Source organism: Hyaena hyaena, unplaced genomic scaffold, assembly GCF_003009895.1.
Source record: "Hyaena hyaena isolate Hyena2069 unplaced genomic scaffold, ASM300989v1 scaffold_53, whole genome shotgun sequence".
Classification (NCBI taxonomy): Eukaryota; Metazoa; Chordata; class Mammalia; order Carnivora; family Hyaenidae; genus Hyaena; species Hyaena hyaena.
This window is the reverse complement of record NW_024080686.1, coordinates 1656261-1676318: the sequence shown is the minus strand read 5'-3', so window position 1 is coordinate 1676318 and position 20058 is coordinate 1656261. Positions and strand designations below refer to the sequence as shown.

The 20058-nt window shown below is 42.6% G+C and overlaps 1 protein-coding gene across 1 annotated transcript in view; it reads right to left on the bottom strand.

Annotated features, from left to right (window-relative positions):
- TAF1B (TATA-box binding protein associated factor, RNA polymerase I subunit B) overlaps positions 1 to 20058 on the bottom strand; it is a 65323-nt gene that overhangs the window by 36899 nt on the left and 8366 nt on the right. The window contains exons 4-8 of the mRNA XM_039231080.1: positions 19299 to 19396; positions 16756 to 16851; positions 13047 to 13200; positions 5028 to 5184; positions 1239 to 1338 (exon numbers count right to left, since the gene is read on the bottom strand). Coding sequence (XP_039087011.1) covers positions 1239 to 1338; positions 5028 to 5184; positions 13047 to 13200; positions 16756 to 16851; positions 19299 to 19396 — 605 coding nt within the window. The remainder of the gene's footprint in view (positions 1 to 1238; positions 1339 to 5027; positions 5185 to 13046; positions 13201 to 16755; positions 16852 to 19298; positions 19397 to 20058) is intronic.

The window sequence follows — 20058 nt, the reverse complement described above, 5'->3', positions numbered from 1 at the left end:
GTTCAGTGGTAGCTGCAGCCATCCCCTCCTCCCTTGTGCTGCACAAGGGACCCGTCCCCTCTCTCCTGGAGACGGAGTAAATAGCCACGACACAGAGGCAGCACGGGACCCACCTCCAAGTGGCTTCCTCTCTTGAAATCTACAGGAACTGCTCCTGCACGACTTGTTCTGAAGGCGGGGCCATTTCCGGGTTAAAAATCTAACGTTCCCTACAACTCACTCGGACTGACCAATATTCTAAATTCAAGCGGATGTGAAATGTTACGATGTCGCGCGAGCCCGTTTGTCTGCGCTTCCAGTCTTCCACGTACTTCTGGCTCAATGCTTCAAAATCAGTACTTTATATGATCATGTTTTCATAGCACCTACTTAAGCGTTCTGAGGAACTAGTGTAAAAAGGAGGGCAGAGCGGCAGGCAAACAGAGGCAAAGATGACACCCGAGGAAGGGGCTGCGGGTATGAGAGCTCCAAGCCTGACGCTGCCCACTGTATGTCTCCCGAGCGGTTTGCTCAGATGTAAACTTGGGATGGTAGTGAACCAGGCTTACTTAGGGGCTTAGCAAGGATCACAAATGTCTCTTGAATGATACCACAATGTAAGGTTGTGAAGGTTAGGAAGACTATGACAACAACCCCTTAAGTGACTAAACCGAAGATAATATTTAATATTTGTATTTAGTATACTGAAACCTTCTAATGAAGAACAAAGAGAAGATCATCTGAGCACTATAAATAGTGATAAAGACTCATAATTAAAGGGACAGAAGCCCTTCCACTGGAGACATCTACAGACAGATCTAGAAAAAGACTAATAAACAAAGGCCTCAAAATTGTACCTCTTGAAACAAGATAATAACCTTCTTCTTTTTCTCAGCAGCAACGTAGTATGCAAATAACAAAAAAAATTTTTTTTTAATTTGAAATTACCTAAAGGTCTCTACATAAAACTTCTTAGTCTTAACAATATACCTATTGACAATGTGCACACCTCATAGTACAGCCGTCTTTTCAGGAGATTCTAAAGGATTAGAAGAAACCACATGATGAACGTAAAAAATAGTTCCATTCTGCATTAAATTATAACTAATGTTCTATATATGGGCAGAACAAAAACTAGATGCCATTTTTTTTTTTTTAAACTCCCAACACCAAATAATAATTCAGGAAAGAAGTACAAGTCACCATAGTGTTTTTGTGTCTTATTAGTGACCACAAAGTAAAAAAAGAAAATAACTTGCCTCTATAGCAAAGATTCCTTTGTCGCGCCCATATAATTTCATCTCTTCTGGAAAATGCTGAAAAGCATTTATGTAAGGAATATGTCCCTCTTCAACAAATCTGTATTTTTGGAAAGAAAGCTTCAATAAGTATGTGCTGATTTTGCAAAGTAGACAAAAGTAGACAAAATATCGGCTTTCAAAGACAAGGTAAGAATCAGTTGAGAATGTTGTTTCTGCCACGTATTCTCAAAGATGATAAATCTGAAAATATCAACTCTTCTCCGTGCCCACGTGTGGAGAAAACATTTAGCCAATTATCTAATGGTATCTTAAGTTTCTAAAGAGATGAAATCTTTCTAAGAAGCATGTGTCCTACTTGTCAATTCCCCACCAGGCTTGCAGACACGGCGTCCTTCTACCCCTCGACCCCCTCACATGATTAGCATCTGCTCTTGTTTTAAATCACTTCCCCAGGGAGACCTTCCTTGACCTGTGTTCCTTGTTAGAACACCTCCCTTTGTCTACCCTCCTGTCCTCAGCACCGATGACATCGCATAGCAGATGCTTGCCACTGGAAATAATTAAGGGAAGGGACCTTGCCCATTTGCTGACCACTCCATCCCAATGTCCGGTTCCTGGCAGCTGATCAAAGATTTTGAGTAAATTATGGAGTTGAAGAAAACTGCATATATATATAAATAAATGCACATACATATCTACTTACAATTCATTCATTAATTCGACAAATTTATTGGGAACTAAAACCTAGCACTATTTGAGGCTGTGGCCACATAGCAATGAACAAAATAGGAAAATACGCTTGTTTCTGAGGAGTTTATGTTCCAGTGAAAAGAGATGACAAACAAAACAAACAGATGAAATCTATAGCATGTTAAGTAGGAAAAGATGGGAAGGAGAAAAATGAAGCAGGAAAGAACGCAGAGTGAGGAGGGGGCTTGCAACCTGGGCCATATGTATGTTCGCATCTGTTAGACGTTTAAAACACGAAACGGTTAAGGAAAATAAGATAAAGACAAGAATAAGGGAATAAGTTGTACAAATGTTCTGCATCAAAGCTTTTGTTGTTGCTAGAGCTAACCTGACACCTAGTTTTTAGCTGTCTATGTGTTAAAGAATTATATTGATTCAACTTTAATTTCAGATTAAAAATGTGATTTAACTTTTTAGTCTACTAATAGTTGAGAATTAAGTATTATGTAAAATTAGTGCTTTGTTGGGGCCCCTGGGTGGATCCGTAGGTTGGGCGTCTGACTTCAGCGCAGGTCATGACCCCATGGTTTGTGGGTTCGAGTCCCGTGTCAGGCTCTGTGCTGACAGCTAAGAGCGTGGAGTCTGTTTCAGATTCTGCCTCCCTCTCGCTCTGCCCCTCCCCCACTCGTGCTCTGTCTCTCTCTCAAAAAATAAACATTAAAAAAAATTTTAATAAATCAATATTTGTGGAATGAATGCATGCTGGGTATTTTTATTTATTGTTGTTGTCGCTAGGTAGGCAGGGTTCTTTAAAGGCTGCTTTCAGATTTATGAATTTATTCTAAGGACTATGGATGTTGCTAAAGGATTAAACCAACACATAGGATGAGTCTAAGACAGATGGGTACTGGGGCCAGGCAGGTATTGTATTTCCTTCAAATCAATGTTCTTTAAATACTTTTCCAAGTTTGGCAGTAGTTGTCAAACTTTAGCATCCCTAAGAATCCTCAGGATGACTTATTAAACCAGAGGTTACCAGGCCTTACCCCCAGAGTTTCTGACTCAGGAGGTTGGAATGGGTTAGAGTTTGGTGAGAGTCTGCAGCCCTAATAAGTTCTCAGGTGATACTGATGCTGCTGGTCAAGGGACCACACTTTGAGAACCTGTGACTGAGAGCTCCTTCTCTGAGAAAAAGAGGAAGAGGGTCAGTGGTAACAGTCCCCTTTCCTGTTGCGCGAAGTAATTAGACTCGGGGTTTGCAAATTTATATGTCTCACAGAGCAAAATAAAAGCCCTCCAGCTAACTAGATCCAATCTCCTTGAAGGCACTTCAGAATTCTCCTTTAAGGGAGGGGGGAAAGGAGGGTGGAGGAGGGAGGGAGACAAGTGTGGAGGGTCTTGCCCCCATCCTTCCAATCGTGTATGAGTCTCCCTGAGAAGAATTACTGGTGAGTACTATTCTCTCCATCTGTTAGATCTCCAGGAGTCTTGTCCCCCCTTACAGATGGCCCTGGGTAGCTGGACAGCCCCTTTGCTCTAGCGACAGGATTTGATGGTTGTTTCCATGAGGCCGCTGGCTTATGGAAAGGAAAATGGGTGGGGGCGGCACCAGCCTGCAGACACGGGGCCCTGGGCGGTTGCTAAGTAATCCGGGTGGGTTCCGGAGGGAATGGGGAGAAATACGGTCTCAAGCATGGCTGACAGGATGTAATGACTGACTGCAGACGTGAAGAAAGGAAAGAGTCAAGGATTCTTAGGTTTCTGAATAGGGGGAAACAGAGTGCATGGTATTTACGAAGAAAGAAAACACGAAAAGGCGCTGAATGAAAGACGAAACCTCCTTCTGCCACGCTGATTCTGAGATACCGTAAAGACACCCCAGTAGTGCCCAACAGGCAGCCGTATGTATGAACAGACGGTCTGACCCTCACTAGACAAGTCCGGGCTGCAGTTATAAATTTGGGCGGCGTCACCATCGTGTAGATGGTAATTAAAGCCCTGGGAGAAGATGAGATCACCCAGCGAAGGCAGAGGGAGCAAGGTGAGGTTTTAACCTAACAGTAAAATTCATTGAATCATGGACTATCTGCATGCAGAGCTAATCACCCCTGAGAAAAGCCTTGTTATTTGGTTGATGTGGCCAAACTCAAAGGCACTATCATCATTTACTGGAGGCATTTTATTTAATCAAAGGGCCTAGTACCGATGATGGTGATGAAGACAACGAAACAGCAGTAACCAGCACTGCGTTCTTACTACGCACCAGGCACTGCTGTGAGTACCCTCCGTGTACTACTCATGACTGGATGGGGTTACAGCTCTCTGAGGTAGATGTTATTATTCGCTCCATTTCATCAGGGATGAAACAGAGGCAAAGAAAATTTAATAATTTACTCAAGGTCACAGGATTCAAACCCTGGAGTCTCGTTCTAAATCTATGCTCTTAGAATCACTCTACACACTGATTAAACCTAATGCCATTATTTAGAATACATACAAAGCAAGGGAAATATTAACACACTAACGATTTTGGCACATCTTCTATTTAATGAGAAAGTATTATAGACAATGCCCTAATTTACTCATTAACTATAAAACACTGTAAATTAGCTGCAATAATGTAAATACTGACCATCTACTAACAGGTTTTTCTAGTAGTTTTGTTTTCAATTTACCTTATAAACACAGACAACCCATACTGCAGCTCTTGACAACACCAGCATATGCTTTTGAGTAACTACTAGTAACCATTTGCCAACGTAAGGGTCATCTGTTGATCTTCTCTCTTAGAAATGCAAAATACTTAATACCACTACTCAGGTACTGGAGTGTTACTTTTCATCTTCAGAGCATTTTATTCACATCAGATAATTAGTTTTCCAACCACCGTGTAAGGTAAACACCATTATTTCACATATATAAATAAGGAAACCAAGGAGACGAACCACCAGCCAGGGAAGGATTACATTTCTACTCAATCTTTCCGTTCTCTTCCTCAAGTAAAGCTTCCTTGTCATAGTCAAGATCTCCAAAGGCTGTCCCCCAGTTCACACAGAGCACCAGCAAAGAGGTCATCCTAGGAGAGGCCCAGCTTACCTCAAGAGATCTGAGAGGGTAAGAGTCTCTCTCTGCCACAGCAGTGACAGGTAGCAGAAGGCAAGTGTCCTTGGTACCGTCATCTTTATGATCCCCTTCTCCTTCCGTAACGAATATTCCACTCCATCCAGAGAGCCAGAACAGATGGATGCCGTTTCTTAGGGAATAAATGGAGATTTTTTTTTAAGTGCAAATAACTATTTGGACAACATGAGAAGAAAAACAACAAAAAAAATCCAAAGAGGCATTTTCAATATCTTAAAATCAAGCTATCACTGATACAATCTTTACAAAGAGCAATCTGGCAATAAAGAGCAATGATGGTTTAGAGGAAATTAGCTAGAAAGATAATGCAGGTTCTTTATGGGAGTGGGATGGGCTGAGACTCTAAAGAGGGACTTGACCTGCTTGAATGTTTTCATAGTAGACAGGAGCCATTTTCCAAATAAGTAAAACAATTACAAATACAAGTAAGATAAACAATTACAAAGCAAAGCAAACAGTGTGGAGCTGCTTCGGTCCAGGCCCCAACCTACGCGTCCCTTTGTGTGAGGGGACAGACACACAGTGTTTCAGAAACACCGGCTAGGACAGCGTCTCAGCCCACTCCCAGCCTCCAGGCGCCCTTCACCACAGGACATTACGTGTCCTTGCTCCTTCCTTCAACACTCACTCATCGCATGCTCTGTGCCCCTGTTCTAGGTCAGGGGAAAGGACAGTGAACGGTGTTGCACCTCCCTTGGAACGTAACATTCTAGCAACGGGGAGATGGTCATGAAAGAGAAAAAAAAAACAATAACTGACAGACGGTGGTAAGTGTATGCAGGGGATACAAAGTGATGGGAAGAGAAGAGACAGGAGCTACCTGATACAGATGGTCAAAGAAGCTTCTTTGGAAGGTGGCACCTGAGCAGAGACGTGAATACACTCAGACAGGAAGCCCTGAGGAGCTCAGGAAGAACACGGCATTCATCAGCAGGATGAACACGGAGGAGCACCAAGGGGGGAGGGGAGGCGGTAGGAAATGATAAGAAAAAAAGAAACGGGGGTGCCTGGCTGGCTCGGTTGGTTAAGTGCCTGACTCTTGATTTTGACTCAGGTCATGATGATTTCGTGGTTCGTAAGTTCGAGCCCCACATGGGGTTCCACACTGTCAGCAGTGAAGCCTCCCTGGGATTCTCTGTCTCCCTCTCTCTCTGTCCCTTCCCTATTTGCTCTCTATTACTTCTCTCTCTCAAAATAAACAAACATTTAAAAAATTAAAAAAAAAAAGAGAGCCAGAAACCATATTTCACAAGGCTTTATAGGTAATGTTTTGTGTTTTGGATTTTATTCTGAGTATTATGAGGAGTTTCTGGAGAGTTTTTTTTTTTTTTTTTTAATTTCTAGGAGAGAGAGAGACAGCGTGAGCAGGGGAGGGTCAGAGAGAGAGGGAGTCACAGACTGAAACAGGCTCCAGGCTCTGAGCTGGCAGTCAGCACAGAGCCCGACGCAGGGCTCGAACCCACGAACCGTGAGATCATGACCTAAGCAAAAGTCAGACGCTTAACCGACTAAGCCACCCAGGCGCCCCAGTTTCTGGAGAGTTTTAAACAGAAAAACCACTTGATACCATCTGTGTTTTTAAAAAGCTCTCTCCAGCTACTGTATGAAGAATGGAGCCTTCAGAGGGCGAGAGTGCCCAGAACACGCCGTCCCAGACAGAGATGACAGGCACTTGGGCTGGGACAGCAGCACTGCAGGTGGGGAGAAGTGGTCGGAATCTGGACATATTTTGAAGGCAGAGTCAGAAGAATTTGCTGATGGGGGCACCTGGGTGGCTCAGTCGGTTAAGCGTCAACATGGGCTCAGGTCATGATCTCCCGCTTCATGGGTTTGAGCCCCACATCAGGGTCTGTGCTGACAGCTCGGAGCCTGGAGCCTGCTTCGGATTCTGTCTCCCTCTCTCTCTGCCCCTTGCCTGCTCCCACTCTCTCTCTCTCTCAAGAATAAATAAACATCAAAAAATTAAAAAAGAAAAAAGAATTTGCTGATGGACTGAACATAAAGTATGAGAGAAAAACGGAAGGCAAGGATGAGTGTGAGTCTGAGCCTGAGCTACAAGCAGAATGAAAACGCCATCTATTGAGACAAGGAAGACGGCAAAAGGGCAGGTTTGATGAAAGAAAAGTTTCAGAATTACACGTGTTAAGTGAAGACCCTACTAACTGCACAAATAGAAACTGCACCCTATTTATATACAAATAGACAGTTGTATATAAAAATATGTAGTTTGGAGGAAAACCTCGAGATAGAAATTTCTGAGCCGTCACGATGCAGCTGCTGTTTAAAGCTAGAAGTAGGGTTAGTAGAAAGCAGGGCTAAGAACGACCCGTCCCCCCAAACTCCACATTTTCTTGGACAAAACTCTCCAAACTATTCCTCAAAATCCTTCTTTTCCCAAATCCTATAAATCCTTTCCTCGTAGCATTTATCGATAACGGAACTTTTTAATGAATGTGTGCGTTTATTTTCCAACTCCTCCCACTACAATCTAAGCACCTGGAAGGCGGACGACCTCGCTCACCACCGGGTCCCCGGAGCCCCAAGCAGGCCCTAGCATGAAGGAGGAACCCAGTAACCATTTGGTGGCAAACAGGCTGGCAGTTCAAGACTCTCATCCCGGTGAAATGATCCTTAAAACACGCAAAGACGCAAGGTGGAGGCACGTTGCAGCAGTGCTGCGGAGGATGTGAAACAGATTAAAAACAACCTAAGTGACAGGAAGAGAAACTTAATTAAATAACTCCACGCGAAGGAACACTGTGTGCCATTCACTTGCTGCTTCTGTCAATGCTTCTCAAAGTGGAGTCCCTACACCCGCTGTGTCAGAGCCACCTGAGAACTTCCCAGAGATGGAAAGGACCGTACCTACCAATCTGCGGTCTAACAAGGCTTCCAGGTGATTCTGAGGGATGTTAAAGTTTGAGGATGACTGTTTTAAAAGAATTTAGAAGGACACAGATTTCTATAAAGTCTTCTATTAAAAAAATACATATATATAACAGCACATAGAGGTTTCCAGTGAAGACGGCAGAATGAAAACACACAGCGGTCTTTGCTCTGTCCCACTGCTTAGAATTACAGAGGAATTTTTTAAAAGACATAAACTAAAGAACAAATAACACGGGAAAGGAGGCAATAACAATAAAATTTTATTTTTTTAAAGTTTATTTATTTGGGGGCGCCTGGGTGGCTCAGTTGATTAAGTGTCCGACTCTTTTTTTTTTTTTTTAATGTTTTATTTATTTCTAGGAGACAGAGAGACAGCGTGAACAGGGGAGGGTCAGAGAGAGCGAGAGTCACAGACTGAAACAGGCTCCAGGCTCCGAGCTGGCAGTCAGCACAGAGCCTGACGCGGGGCTCGAACCCACGAACCGCGAGATCATGACCTAAGTGAAAGTCGGACCCTTAACCGACTAAGCCACCCAGGCGCCCCCTAAGTGTCCGACTCTTGATTTCAGCCCAGGTCATATCTCACGGTTCGTGAGTTCGAGCCCTGTCTCAGACTCCACACTGACAGTATCTGCTTGGGATTCTCTCTCTCCCCCTCTCTCTCTCTGCCCTACCCCATTGCTCACTTGCTCTCTCAAAATAAGTAAACAAGATTTAAAAAATATGTTTAAATAAATAAAATAAAATTTATTTCTTTTTGAGAGAGAGAGAGAGAGAGCTCATGAGCAGAGGAGAGGTAGAGAGAATCCCAAGCAGACTCTGCACTGTCAGCATGGAGCCTGACATGGGACTCCAATCCACGAACCCGTGAGATCATGACCTGAGCTAAACTCAAGAGTTGGACGCTTAACTGACTGAGCCACCTGGGTGCCCCAGCAATAAAATTTTAAAAGTTAGAAAGCATACAGACAGGTGATTACTGCCTCAGCAGTGTTGAGAAAGGTGGATTCAAAGCTAGCAGTAGAGAAAACCATAAACCAATGTAACTTTCCCCTGCGAACCTCTAAAGAAAGCTCCAGAATTGGTTAAATCCTGGAAAGTGGGTGAAGGTAGGTCTAACACCAGAAAGATTACTTGAAAGTCTGATTGAGAAGCAGTTAGACACTCAGACTCGTACCCCAACCCCATCCGGCAAATGCCTGCCCTTTCCCAATGTGGGTAGAAAACTGGAAGTTTCTTCTCTGGCGAGAGTAAAACGAAGGGTCTCTGGAATAGGGTATGTCAGTCATACACACAGTTGAGAGTAGGGTGGATCATGGAAAACAGCAAGTGCAAGTGTAGTGTTGAGTACTGAGAGGACCCCCACCCCCACATTCCTCTCAGGCCTCCTTCCCAGAACAGCCAGGATTACACCCTCCAAACAGGACTCAGAGATTTCTCTTGAAAATCCTATCAGCTCAGGGGGAGAAGATTTAAAGATGATAATGCTAGAGGCCTGCTAAGAAAATAACCCAGCTAGATCATGCACAGTGCAACTAGCAAAACTCACTATGGACACAAGGCTTTCACTCAGTTTTTGAGTCTCTTTTTAAAAAAAATTTTTTTAATATTTTTATTTATTTTGAGAGAGAGAGAGAGAGAGAGAACGCAAGCAGGGGAGAGGCAGAGAGAGAGGGAGACACAGAATCTGAAGCAGGCTCCAGGCTCTGAGCTGTCAGCACAGAGCCTGATGCAGGGCTTGAACTCATGAACTGTGAGATCATGACCTGAGACAAAGTCACTTGACTGACTGAGCCACCCAGGCGCTCTTTCAGTCTCCATTCTTAAGAAGACCAGCCATATTAGGCTCATAAATATTTGAAGAAAACCTCTAATACAAAAAGCAGAAAACAACATAATCAATTCAAGGGAAAATATTATCAACATCATATCAATATCCTCAGGAAAATAAGAAAAGATCCTCCACAAAAACAAGGGAGTAAACCAGGAAGGATGAAATAAGGTCAAGGAAACAAGGAATTTAACAAAAGAGGGGTGAGAGAGTCTTCAGGATTGCAGTAAAGAGATACAAAGACAGTCACGTCACAGGTTTAGAGACACTTCATTGTGGATTAGGGTAGGTCAGAAGCTCCACAAAGACTTCTCCCAGAAGATGAAATTGGTAGAATATCTAAGAAATTGAGAGATTTTCAGGACTGGGAGGAAGTGTGGAGACACACTAGCAATAAATTGTAGATTAGTAATAAATAAACTGAAAACTAAGTGAGTGAGAAGACAATTCTCAACTCTGAGAAAAACCAAAGGATCTACAGTAAGTGTAATCATAGCAAGTTATGTGGCTCACAGTGGGCTAGCAAAAAATTATAATCGTACTGGGAAGACAGAGATAAAGAAATGCACAATCGTGTGCTGGTGACTGCATGGGGAAGGCGCAGTGAGTAAGGTATGAGGGAGCCAACGTTCATCTTCTATAGTCGGAACTTAACAGCTAATGTCCAAAAGCAGAAATCAAGATGTCGTACTATAAGCATATGCTATGGAGGTATGGGGGCTACAGGGGCGCCTGGGTGGCTCAGTCAGTTAAGCATCCGACTTCGGCTCAGGTCATGATCTCACAGTTCGTCAGTTGGAGCCCTGCGTTGGGCTCTGTGATGACAGCTCAGAGCCTGGAGCCTGCTTCAGATTCTGTGACTCCCTTTCTCTCTGACCCTCCCCTGCTCCCATGCTCTCTCTCTCTTTCTCTCAAAAATAAACAAACATTAAAAAAATTTTTTTTGGAGATATGGAGGTTGCAGAAGAGCTGAAAAAGAACGTCTCTTGGGAACAACACATTTAGGGGAATAATAGACTATAATTTTTTCATATCAAACATCATAAATCTATCTGATTTACGTGCATATAAAATTTTGATTAAAAAATTTAAAGAATGAAGTAGTTTACATTTTTGTAAAAATGAAATAATAAAACTCTTTCCCTTTCTCTCTCTATATACATGAATAAAAAACTTTCTGGAATGATCTACTACAGCGAAGTGGTTTGTTTCGGGATGGTACAATAACTGGTGATTTTCCTTGTGACTGTATTTTATAGTTGTGAAGTAAGAGTTGTATCAGTACTCACTTTACACGTAAAAATGAAAATAAAGCTCTAAGGATCATCATTTACTAAAAGCAAACACCAAAACAAAAACTCTTCACATAGGGAAATAATCTGGGGCGCCTGGGTGGCTCAGTCAATTAAGCACCTGAATTCAGCTCAGGTCATGGTCTCTCAGTTCACCAGTTAGAGCCCCGCGTTGGGCTCTGTGCTGACAGCTCGGAGCCTGCAACCTGCTTCAGATTCTGTGCCTCCAGACTCTTCCCCTCCCCTGCTCTCATACTGTCTCTCTCTCAAAAATAAATAATAAACATTAAAAAAAATTGTTTAAAGACACAAAACATAGGGAAACAATCATGGTACTCTAAAAGACTTGGAAGACTTGAGAGTCCTAGTCCAGAGGACAGCTGGAGTTCAGGCCTGCCTGACAACATGGAAAGGAAACTCCGAAGATTCACTGGGCCCAGCTGTTCTAGGATTCTAACTTCTTTACCTCTTTGGACACAAAAAATAACTTGTCTGAGATCTGTGTCACTGTGCAGTCCAGCAAGTAATGTGGAGATGCTGATAAAAGGAATTTTCACTCTTTAGAGGGAAGAGACTTGCAAAGAAACAGTCCACACAAGAAATGTTCTGTTACAAATTTTATATAATCACACAACCCAGGTTTCCACAGTCCCTAACACTAGCAACCTCCCAAAGAACTCTGTCAGCACACATCAAGATTCTAGTAATCTATAATACGAGCCTGGTCTGTTCTCTGAGGTCTGTTTTCCACCATTTTTTTTTTTTAAATGTTTTATTTATTTCTAGGAGAGAGAGAGAGAGAGACAGCATGAACAGGGGAGGGTCAGAGAGAGAGGGAGTCACAGACTGAATCATGCTCCAGGCTCTGAGCTGGCAGTCAGCACAGAGCCCGACGCGGGGCTCGAACCCACGAACCGCGAGATCATGACCCAAGCGAAAGTCGGACGCTTAACCGACTAAGCCACCCAGGCGCCCCTCCACCATTTTTTTTTTAAATGTAGTGTAGAAACAACTAGAATCATGAATAAATGCATTGAGAAGGTCTATGCCTATTACCTTAAATATACTCTTTATCTATTTTAAATTATGGAATTAAATCAGAAAGTAAAACTCACACACGATATGACAAATTTTGCTTCAGTCAATGATTAGAAATCGGGCATATCATCTTTGACTCTTACCTATCTTACCACGTGGCTAAGATCTCTCATTTCTCTGCTGGAACTTTTCTTTGAAAATTCTGAGCCCACAAATATATGATCTTTATTGAGCTAGCTTTGTTCTTTCTGGATCTACTTATTGTTTAACACCCTTTAAAAATCACACAAAAAGGGTGCCTGCATGGCTTAGTTGGTTAAGCATCCTACTCTTAATTTCAGCTCAGGTCATGATCTCATAGTTTTTTGAGATCGAGCCCTGCCTAAGCTCTGCACTGACACAGTGGAGCCTGCTTAAGATTTTCCTTCTCCCTCTGCCCCTCCCCGGCTCACGCTCTCTTTCTCTCAAAATAAATAAATAAACCTAAAAAAATTTTTAATAAATAAAAATCACACAGAAGTACTCGTGGAAAAATGTACCTTTTTAAAAACTGCACTAAGATTTAATTTACCTTTCTCCTAGCCATATGATTTAGCAAGTCATTCTTTCTTGCTAGGCCAAGTTCCTTCCCTTGAAATATGAAAAGACTGGACTAAATTATTATTTTTTTAAGTTTTATTTTTATTTATTTTGAGAGAGACTGAGAGAAAGAGTAGGGGAGTGACAGAGAGAGACTCCCAAGCAGGGTCCGCACTGTCAGCACAGAGCTCGATTCAGGGCTTGAACTCCCGAACCGTGAGATCATGACTTGAGTTGGAGTCGGAAGCTTAACCAACTGAGCCCACCCAGGCACCCTTGAACTAAATTACTTTTAAGGTACATTATCAGCTTTAAAATTCTAGGTAGTCTGATTCTCATTTTTACCTGATTGTGATGCTTTGCTGATGGGGAAAGGCTTCTGAGTACGGCCATCAGGCTGAGAATCTGTTCCACTTTCAACAAAAGAAAGGCAGCTGAAGTCACTCAGCCCCTCGGGCTCACTATCCCAGTCTGAATGACTCGGGTTGTCTTCTAATACCTATTTGCAAAATAATATACACAAAATTATTACACAGGAATTGAAATCACAGTTAATCCCCAGAAGCCTAACCAAGTCCTGCCTGTCGGAAGCACCATAAGGTAAAGTATCCTAGAGAACTGTGACCGTCTGCCAAGTTCCTAAGACCAAAGACCTTACCCGCGACAGAGTGCCCCCCGGCAGCTCCTGGCAATGCTCCTGGAGAAGGGCTACAGGCCGGCTGCTTCCTTCTCCCCGGAGCCAACATCTCCCTTGTAGCTCTAGGAGCTACAGCAACGCACACATCGGCAAGGACGCCATGCGCACTGCCGGCTTGTCTTCACTTTGTATCTACGTTGATTCCATTTCTCCCGCCTGCACTACCCTTCCTTCTCTCGCTCTCCAATACGTTGCTTACTCTATTATGCTGTCTCTCAATCAACTCTTCTTCCTATGAGTTCTTGATTCCCTGAATTCCTGGGGCACTTTACCATTTATAACACTTAACTGATAAGGATGTACTGTCTCATACCATTGTCTAATGTTTCACACACGTATTGCTGAAATGCGGCTGGTTACCTAAAGGTCTCATTGGCTGACATTATCTTGAGGAAACTGATCGCAGTCAAAAAGCCACACTGTTAGTTGTGCAGACCAAGAGACTCAATCTTTTTTCTTTTTTCCCAAGAGACTCAATCTTATGGAGAGGAGGCAAGACTCATGTGAAGGAAACTCACAAGAGAATAAAGCAAATAAATAAATTAAAAAAAAATTTTTTTTTAATTCAGGGACGAGATGCTTGTGTCCTCTGTTACTGTTAAGCATGCTCCCTCTCTACAGGTAAGCATGAGACAAGGTACCCCATAAAACTGGCAGATGAGCATGGACTTACTGAGAAAACTGAAGCAATCAGAAGAAAATGTCCACAAGCTTATGCAGGCGACCATCTGCCAGGAACTTGATCGTGTACTCTACTCCCTGTCTGTTTCTTCTGGTGGACTATCCAAGCTCTCATCTAAAAGGCCAGCTTCTCCCTCTGTGCACCCAATTCTACCCCATCTACTCAAAGATTATCCCTCACTTCTACTGTCTCTATCTCTCCATTGAGAACTTCTTCTCTTCTATATCATTCCCATCACTACACAGATATGCCATCATTTATCCCACTTAAAAAACCTTCCTGGATTCCGTCTACAACATAAATTCTTTATATTTTGCAACAAAATGTCTTGGAAGAGTGATCCAGACTCTCTGTCTCCAATTTCTTCCCAGTCTACCTTATACCTCATTCTTGTTATAAGATTTTATTTTTTTTTTGAAGGGAGGAAGGACAGAGGGAAGAGGGAAAGAGAGAATCTTAAGTAGGCTTAAGATGGCCCCCCAATATATGAAAAAATGCTCAATATCACTCATCATCAAGGAAATACAAATCAAAACCACAATGACATACCACCTCACACCTGTCAGAATGGCTAAAATCAACAACTTAGGAAACAACAGATATTGGTGAGGTTGTGCTGAAAAGAGGACCTTCTTGCACTGCTGGTGGGAATGCAAACAGATGCAGCTGCTCTGGAAAACAGTATGGAGCTTCCTCAAAAAATTAAAAATAGAACAATCCTACGACCCAGCAACTGCACTACTAGGAATTTATCCAAAGGATACAAAAATGCTGATTCAAAGGGCACATGCACCCCAATGTTATCGCAGTGCTAACAACAATAGTCAAGTTATGGGAAAAACCCCAATGTCCATCAACTGACAAATGAATTAAGAACATGTGGTGTATATGTATACAATGGAATATTACTCGGTGATGAAGAAGAATGAAATCTTGCCATTTGCAACAATGTGGATCTAACTAGAGGGTATTATGCTACGCGAAATAAGTCAGTCAGAGAAAGATATCACATGATTTCACCCATATGTGGAATTTGAGAAACTTAACAGATGATCATAGGGGAAGAGAAGGAAAAATAAGATAAAAACAGAGAGGGAGGCAAACTGTAAGAGACAAACACAGAGAAAAAATTGAGGGCTGATGGGGGTGGGGAAAATGGGTGATGGGCATTAAGGAGGAGGGCACTTGTTGGGATGAGCACTGGGTGTTGTATGCAAGTGATGAATCACCGGATTCTACTCCTGAAGCCAAGACCACACTGTATATTAACCAACGTGCAAATTAAAAAAAATTAATTAAAAAAAATATTGTCTGTCCCAGTACATTCAAGATATTTCTCTTGAGTTTATTTAAATTCACTGACCCAGATTCAAAAAGGATGTTTCCTGGGGCGCCTGGGTGGCTCAGTCAGTTAAGCATCTGACTTTGGCTCAGGTCATGATCTCATGGTCTGTGAGTTCGAGCCCCACATCAGCTCTGTGCTGACAGCTCAGAGCCTGGAGCCTGCTTCCGATTCTGTGTCTCCCTCTCTCTCTGCCCCTCTCCCAGTTGTGCTCTGTCTCTCTCTCTCTCAAAAATAAACATTTAAAAATAAAATAAAAATAGAAAGGATGTTTCCGCCCTAATTGCTTAGGTGAGTCCCTCTTTCATGATTGTCTATTGCGCAGCTTACCTCCTCTAACCTTCTCGTTCTCAGGGCCTATTCCCTTCCCTCAGACCCAGGCTCCTTAGTCCTGGGCCACACAGTTCTGCATGTGGAACCCAGGAGACCCCAAACCAACAAGAAAACGCTGAGCCAAGTTTCTAAGCTCTTAACAAATGTGTGTCAAATACATTTGATTTGATTTTGATTCAGAATCTCTTCTTGGCCCTGGAGAGTAAGTACCTCACACCAAACATCGAAGTTTATCAGACTTGCCTTTCTCAGCAGTGGAATCCTCCCCGACCCCAAATAAAATGTCCCTTGGCATGTTCGTAAAACAGTTAAAAGCAAACTAAAATATATAAACATAAATGTTTTGGGGGATGGGGGAGGGGGTGGTGAGGCACCCAGACTTATTTTTCTTCACATAAAGACTGCTGAGTAGAGGGTCGCCTGGGTGGCTCAGTGGGTTAAGCGTCCAACTTTGGCTCAGGTCATGATCTCGCCATTCCCAAGTTTGAGCCCCGCATCGGGCTCTGTGCTGACAGCTCAGAGCCTGGGGCCTGCTTTGGATTCTGTGTCTCCCTCTCTCTCTGACCCTCCCCTGCTCGTGCTCTGTCACTCAAAAATAAATAAACATTAATAATAATAATAATGATAATAATAATAATAAAAGACTGCTAAGTAGAGATAACTGAGCTGAATCTTGAAATACCAGGTTGGATAAGTGGGTTTTCCAAGCACAAAGAATAACATGCCAAAAAACACATTTTAATACCAAAATTAATAGAAATTGCTTAAACTTCTATTGAGAACTTAACTGCAAATTTCTTTCTTTCAACTGGTCAAATAAGAAATGAAAATTGATTCCCATGTCTAGATCAGCGACCCCGTCCTTCTGGACCATGACAGAAACCTCTTCACTGATGCTTCTCTGACAAGCATCATATATCCAGATGAGGCTGAACCTGTTTTCAGCTCTGCCTCACTCTAGAAAGGTCTTTTCATCCTGCGTTTCAGACTTGTGACTTACCGTAGCCTTTCTTCTGCTGGTATAAATTGGGTTTTTACAATAGGCCTGCTTGCTCTTCTGAAGGTAGCGCTTCCAAAAATTATGTAAAACTTCATTCTAAAGTAGAAGGGAAGTGAGTGTCATTCAGGTGACAACAAACACACTGGTGCATCTCTACCACTTGTACTTCACATGCTGCCCTCCATCCACACGTATTCTTACCTTCCTTTCTTACTCGCCTGAAAAATTATCATCACAGAATCAGGTGTATGGCAAACACTGAATAAATTCTTCATACATCTCTGATTTTAGAGAAAGCAGAGACTAATTCTGTAAAGGTCACCTAGTTGAAGCCCTTCCTTTTGCAAGTTAAGTAAATTAAGAGAGAAAGCAATCAACTTCTACAGGACTACACTTCTGGTTGGAGGCAGAGCTGCTGCTGGGTCCAAGTGGAAGTAAAATAAAACAGAACAAACAGAACAACTGCTCTGTTATTCATCAGCTACTTGGCACGGGGCACCCGTTAGCTCTAACACAGCGCTGCAGGGCGGCCGTTATCCCCATTCTACCACCTCGGAAACCGAGTGAATTGGTCACCCAGCCACTAAGTAGATAAACCAAGAATAGGATTTGGAGTCAGTTTTGGTTCCAGAGCCTGGGTTCTTAGAATCATGCTGTTCCTGTGCCATTTAAATGGTCAGGTCTAACGGATTATGTTCGTTGGCTAATTTCAGACAAACCGTTTTCAGGATCAACCTCGATGAAGTGGGCAGAGACTACACAGGAGTAAACCCTGCTGCAGCTATTTGGTACAACTACATGAAACTATAAATTAAAAAGCATTTGTACATAGGATGACTGGGAAGAAACCAGATGCCCAAACCCCTAGACTACCAGCAATCTTCCCCAAGTCGATGACCACCATGGATGCCATCTGGTCTCTCATGTTTTTGAATTTTTAATTCCTATCATACTTTTCGGGGTAGGGCCAGCCTCCTTTTAGGCTATAAACTGATCTCGAGGGCACTCTTTTTGGCTTGACCCAAATGCTGGTTTGAACAGCAAAGGCTCCTCTACAAATCTTTCCTGGGTGACTTCAGTCCACATTGATCTTTCTCCCTTCTCTTTTTACCCTTAATGTCATTTATGGGCACATCATTCTATCAGTTCATTTTTTTAAGAAAGTATCTTTTTTTTAAGTTTATTTTGAGAGAGAAAGAGAGAGCAACCAGGGGAAGGGCAGAGATCGGGGCCGGGGAAGAATCCCAAGCAGGCTCAGAGCCCGATGCGAGGCTTGATCTCACAAACCAAACCATCAGATCATGACCCAAGATGAAATCAAGAGTTGGATGCTCAATCAACTAAGCCACCCAGGCGCCCCTCTAGCATTTCGTGTTTACTCATTCCACATATGTGTAAAACGCTCTCTATAACTAGGCTGGGTCTCTTAGCACCTGGTTTCCAATAATGGGCACGAAGCAAGTGTATAATTACTACCTGTGGCTCAATAACTGGCTTTTTAAAGAATTCCTGAAATGGCTTCAATCAGATGAAAAAACACAAAATTCACATAAGAGCAGGGACTGCGGGACTCCAGAGGAACAGCAAAGTCCAAGTGTGCCACCTGGGAACTTGTTAGAAATGCAAATTCTTGGGGCACCTCATGGGGTTCCGTGCTTGGGATTCTCTCTCTCCCCCTCTCTCTGCCCTTCCCCTGCTACACACACTCGTTCTCTCTCTCTCAAAAATAAACAAACATTAAAAAGAAAAAAAAAAAAGAAATGCAAATTTCAGGGCCTTCCTCCAGATCTACTGAATCGGAAACACTAGAATGAGGCTCAGCAGTCTGTGTCTTAACCAGCCTTCCTGGCGATACTGGGACACATTTGAGACCCACTGGTGTCACGTACCACTCCCCAAAGTGCGTTCTGAAACTCAAGTCCTGGTGGTTGCCACACACACACGTGCACTAAAGGATTTTCTCAAGTTGTGAAAACTGCCTACTACTTCCCCTTGGCAATTAAACAATCACGTTAACACACAGAAGGCACCAAAAAGTCTGCAAAGTTATTTGTTTTACTTCATTTAACCCAATGTTTCCTAAATATTGAAATTAAATATACTTATATTAGTATTTAATATTTAATATTGAAGACTAAAACATTTTTTTAAGTTAATTTGAGACAGAGAGAGTGTGAGTGCGGAAGGGGCAGAGAGAAAGGGAGAGAGAGAGAATCGCCTTGAACTCATGAAACCGCAGATCATGACCTGAGTGAAATGAAGAGTCAGATGCTTAACTGACTGAGCCACCCAGGCGCCCCTGAAGACTGAAACCTTTTTTCTTTTCTTTTTGGATGTATTGCTTATTCATATTCGGTAGAGCACACTTCAGAAGTTATTGGTCTAATAAAGTATTAAAAAGAAAAAAAACATCAGAAAAAATGATTTGTCCAGTAGCCCTAGGGTCGTTACTGATAATCCTACTTTTCTCCTTGGTTTCACTCCAAATCTTACTGTTCTTCAAACAAAACACAAAGCTAGCCTCTAGACGCAAATGGACTTACCTTTAGTTCGGGGCCTATTCCGAGGGTCTTTAAGGCTTCCGCTTGTTGATAAAGGATGTGCTGAAAACCTTCGCACACATACCAATCCCAGCCTTTCTCTAAAGAACAAATAACACGCTTCAGACACGTACGTTCCTATCTACTATGTGCTGCCACATAGTTACGACTTGGTTTTACACATCACAGCCGCAATTCTGTTGTATTCCTGGGTAGGGTTTCCATTCTTACGTTCTCTTGTTTCCAATCTGGCAAATATGTACTAAATGCTAAATAAAGCTAAACCCCATTTTTATAATTCATCAGATTTTAATATGTTAAATTATCTACAATTTTTTGAAGTACTAATGGAAAGGGCAGAGAAATGGAGAGTCGCCATGTTAAAAAATGAAATAACCTTTAAAAGTATGTACCGAACTCCAAAATGTACTGTACTGGACAATACCCGGCAGAATCTGAAAGGAAAGAATGTTCCACACTCAGCCTCAGCTTCTCCGGCCCTCTGTCCCAGTCACAAAGAAAGGGGACAATGAGTCTTTGGAGAATGAGTGAACAAAAGCCAAGACGTGAAGGTTCAGGAGGGCAGGACCGGGCACTAAGCACATTCAGAGAAAATAAAGTGCTCGATGCCGTTCTGTTTTCTGGAGACAGTTCCGGACTACGGGGAGAAATGGGAGGCAAGGAAACAAATACTTACTGGGCCGTGCCTCGGCACCAGGTGTGTGCTGAGTATTTAAAATACATTATTTTTGGGGCACCCGGG